This window comes from Orycteropus afer, unplaced genomic scaffold, assembly GCF_000298275.1.
Source record: "Orycteropus afer afer isolate SDZICR_OR568_19922 unplaced genomic scaffold, OryAfe1.0 scaffold00723, whole genome shotgun sequence".
NCBI lineage: Eukaryota > Metazoa > Chordata > Mammalia > Tubulidentata > Orycteropodidae > Orycteropus > Orycteropus afer.
The window spans coordinates 532830-536633 of NW_006922310.1; the positions used below are offsets into that span (position 1 = coordinate 532830).

Genomic DNA, 3804 nt, shown 5'->3' on the forward strand with positions numbered 1-3804 from the left:
CTAGGGGTGTGGCCTGCTTCCAGTATATTTATGGACATCCTGGGAAAAGAGACACTCTTCTTTGAATCAGGATCCTGTTGTGCTACCTACAACTCTCCGTGAGCAAAAAATTCACCATTCGGCCTGGAGATCGTGGATTCGTCACTTGTTGGAGTTAATAGCCAGTATACTGCCTGCCATGCTTAAGCTTTTCAGCCCCTCCAGCTGTGTGACTTGGGAAAAGCCTCCAGTTTAACATTTGATCCAAGAACTTCAGACTTGCCAGCTTCCCTAAGTGTGTGAACCATTTTCCTAAGATAAACTTCTCTTTCTCTCTCTCTCTCTCTCTCTCTCTATAAGCTTCACTGGTTTTGCTTTGCTAGAGAACACAGCTTAAGACAGTTGGGAAGGTCTTTTATTTTTCCTTTGAAATAAACAAGTGTTTTTAAATAAGAGGAAAAAAAAACCATTGCAAGGCCATTTGCAGAAAAATGAAACAAGATCCATACCTCACAGCATACATAAAAACTAACTCCAGATGGATCAAAGACTAAAATGTGAAACCTAAAAGTATAAAGTTCCACAAGAAAAAAATAGGGGCAAATTTAAGGGCCCTAATTTATGTTCTAAATAGACTCTCAAGCATAACCCAAAATGCACAAACAACAGAAGATAAACTAGATGAATGAGACCTTCTAAAAATTAAATATTTATGTGCTTCAAAAGACTTCTCCAAAAGAGTCAAAAGAGAATCTACAGATTGGGAAAAAATATTAGACAATAACATATCTGACAAGAGATTTATCAATAAAATTTATAGAATCTGCCAATACGTTGATAACAAAAAGATGAAGAATCTAATTAAGAAATGGGCAGAAGAAATGAATAGACACTTCACCAAGAGGATATTCATGCGGTCAACAAACATATGAAAAAATGATCACTATCATTAGACATTAGAGATGCAAATCAAAACAACCATGAGATACCATCTTATTCCACCACTAATAGAAAAGTTCAACAAGTCAGAAAATAACAAATGCTGGTGAGGATGTGGAGAGATTGGGACTCTCATACACTACTGGTGGAACTGAAAAATGATACAACCATTGTGGAAAACAGTATGGCGATTCCTTAAAAAGTTGGAATTAGAAGTACCATTTGACACATCAATCCCATTACTGGGTATATATCCTAAAGAATTGAAAGCCACGAAAAGAACAGATACGTACACACCCATATTCAGCACAGCACTATTTACAGTAGCCAAAAGATGGAAACAACCTAGGTGACCATCAACAAAAGAATCCATAACCAAACTTTGGTACATACACACAATGGAATGTTACGCAACACAAAAGAGTAACGCAGAATCTGCGAAACACCACATAAAATGGATGAACTTTGAGGAGATTATGTTAGTGAAATAAGTCAATCACAAAAGGACAAATATTGTATTAGTTAATTATCATAAAAACTCAAAGAAACATTTATATATGGAAGGAAACTTTCTTTGTTAGTTACCAGGAGTGGAAGCAGATGGAACACTGCAAAAATTTTTTTCAAAAATGAAAAAAAAAATCCTATCAGGTTTCCAAGTCTGTGCATCTTTATGGAAGCATACTGTCACATATTTCTCCTGTGGACTGGCTGGTTTTTTAAAATGCCAACCATCAGGTTGGTGGCCAAGAACTTAACCACCACACAAACCAGCGTACTTTCACATACAAAATTATTTTCCTTCTGCCTTGGGTTGAAAAAAAAAAACTTTAGTATTTCATCGTAGTTTAGTTCTGCTGGCATCAGATTTCCATTTTTTGTTTCTCTGAGTATGTGTCTATTCGACTTTCACCATTGAAGGATGTTTTCACTGAATATAGAGCTCCAGGTTGGAAATTATTTTCACTATGCACTTTAATGAAATCATTTCTTTCTTAACTGACTTCCATCATATCTGTTGTCAAGTGACCTATCATTGTTACAGTTATTCTGGTGAATGTAAGATCTCTTCTCCTCTAAAATATTTTTAAGATTTTCTTTGTCTTTGGTCTTTAGGAATTTAATTATGATATGCTTAATTGTGGTTTTATGTTTATTTTCCTTAGGGTCCACAAAGTTTCTTGAATCTGTGCCTTGACATCTTTCATCACTTGTAAAAACTGCTTAGCCAGTATCTCTTCAAATATGACTTCTAACTCAGTCTCTTTATTTTTTCTTGTTTGTGGACTAATGACCCATATGGTAGAAATTTTCAATGTAATTTGTATGTTTTTTGTACATATTGTGTGTGTGTGTGTGTGTGTGTACGTACTTAGCTATCATATCTGTAGAAACACACACACAAAAAAAAAAAAAACCTCGCTGTCATCGAGTCAGATCTGACTCACAGCAACCATTCCTTGGGTTTGAACTGCCAACCTTCTGGTTAGCAGCAAATGTCTTAAGCACCAGGCCACTAGAACTCCCATCTGTAGAGAGCCTCCAAAAAAGACTAGAGATAAAACATATGTTCTTTTTCTACTTACCTGTGCTTTGGTTCATTGCAGATCTTGGAGGAGAACTTGTTTCTTCAGATTCTTCTGATGAATGTGCCAAGAAGTCATGAAGCTTCTGCACCAATGTATTCAACTTGCTTTCACTATGAAAACAAAAATTTAAAGAACTTCCTTCATTAGCTTGCCAGGGATTTAATTAAATGTAATGTTATAATAATCTGAAAAAGTATCTATAGCATAAATCAACTAAAGTATACATATTGAAAAGAAATAAAGAAAATAAATTTTCTTTCTCTCACTGAGATGAAAACATGAGTAACACAACCTATCTATACCCATAATGAAGACCAAAATATAATTTAATGGAAATGTTGATATTACTAAGTTAACACTTCCAAGATACTGTGTCACAAGATACTACTCTTAACTTAATTTGTAATAAACAATATACATACCTACCACAAAAGAACATAACAAGAAACCTCCTAAAATGGCAAATAAGTATTCATACTTGAATTATACTAATCTTTACAAAACAATCAATAGCTGACTATTATACATAACTTGTCGTATTAGAATCGTACACTTTAGTTATTACTTCCACTTACTGTTATATATTCTATCAGTGAAAAGGCTTTAGAGATCGAAGTCTGGAGGTTCAAACCCACTACCCACTCCTCGGAAGGAAGGTTGGGCAATCTACTTCTGTAGTGACACCACCTCAGAAACCCAATGAGGGGTCGCTATGGGTCCGATCCAACTCAACAACAGTGCATTTGCTTTGGTTTTTTGGGGAGGATGTGGAGCAATTGGGACTCTCATACACTGCTGGTGGGACTTTCAAATGATACAACCACTGTGGAAAGCAGTATGGCAATTCCTTAAAAAGCTGGATTTAGAAATACCATTTGACCTTGCAATCCCACTGCTAGGTATATATGCTATAGAAGTGAGATCCAAGGTAAGAACACATATATACACACCTGTGTTCATCGCAGCACTATCTGCAATAGCAAAAAGATGGAAATAACCTAGGTGCCCATCAACAGAAGAACGGATAACCAAACTGTATTACATACACAAAACAGAATACTATGCTACACTAAAGAATAACATAGAATCTGCAAAACACTGCATCACATGAATGATCTTGGAGGATATTATGTGAGTGAAATAATCAAAGAAGGACAAATAATCACAGAAGGATTAATTTTGTCAGTGAAATAATCACAGGACAAATATAGCATTAGTTCATATTGTAAAAGGTCAAGAAACGGTTTATATCAAGTAGACACACGCCCTGGAGAGAACAATCATGGGAGAAGGAAGG

At 35.4% G+C, this 3804-nt stretch overlaps 1 protein-coding gene across 1 annotated transcript in view; it reads right to left on the minus strand.

Moving 5' to 3' along the window:
- Window positions 1–2892, minus strand: part of ATRX (ATRX chromatin remodeler) — a 474500-nt gene extending 471608 nt beyond the window's left edge. The window contains exons 1-2 of the mRNA XM_007957255.2: window positions 2867–2892; window positions 2505–2617 (exon numbers count right to left, since the gene is read on the minus strand). Coding sequence (XP_007955446.1) covers window positions 2505–2520 — 16 coding nt within the window. The 5' untranslated portion in view covers window positions 2521–2617; window positions 2867–2892. The remainder of the gene's footprint in view (window positions 1–2504; window positions 2618–2866) is intronic.
- Window positions 2893–3804: the final 912 nt, after the last annotated feature.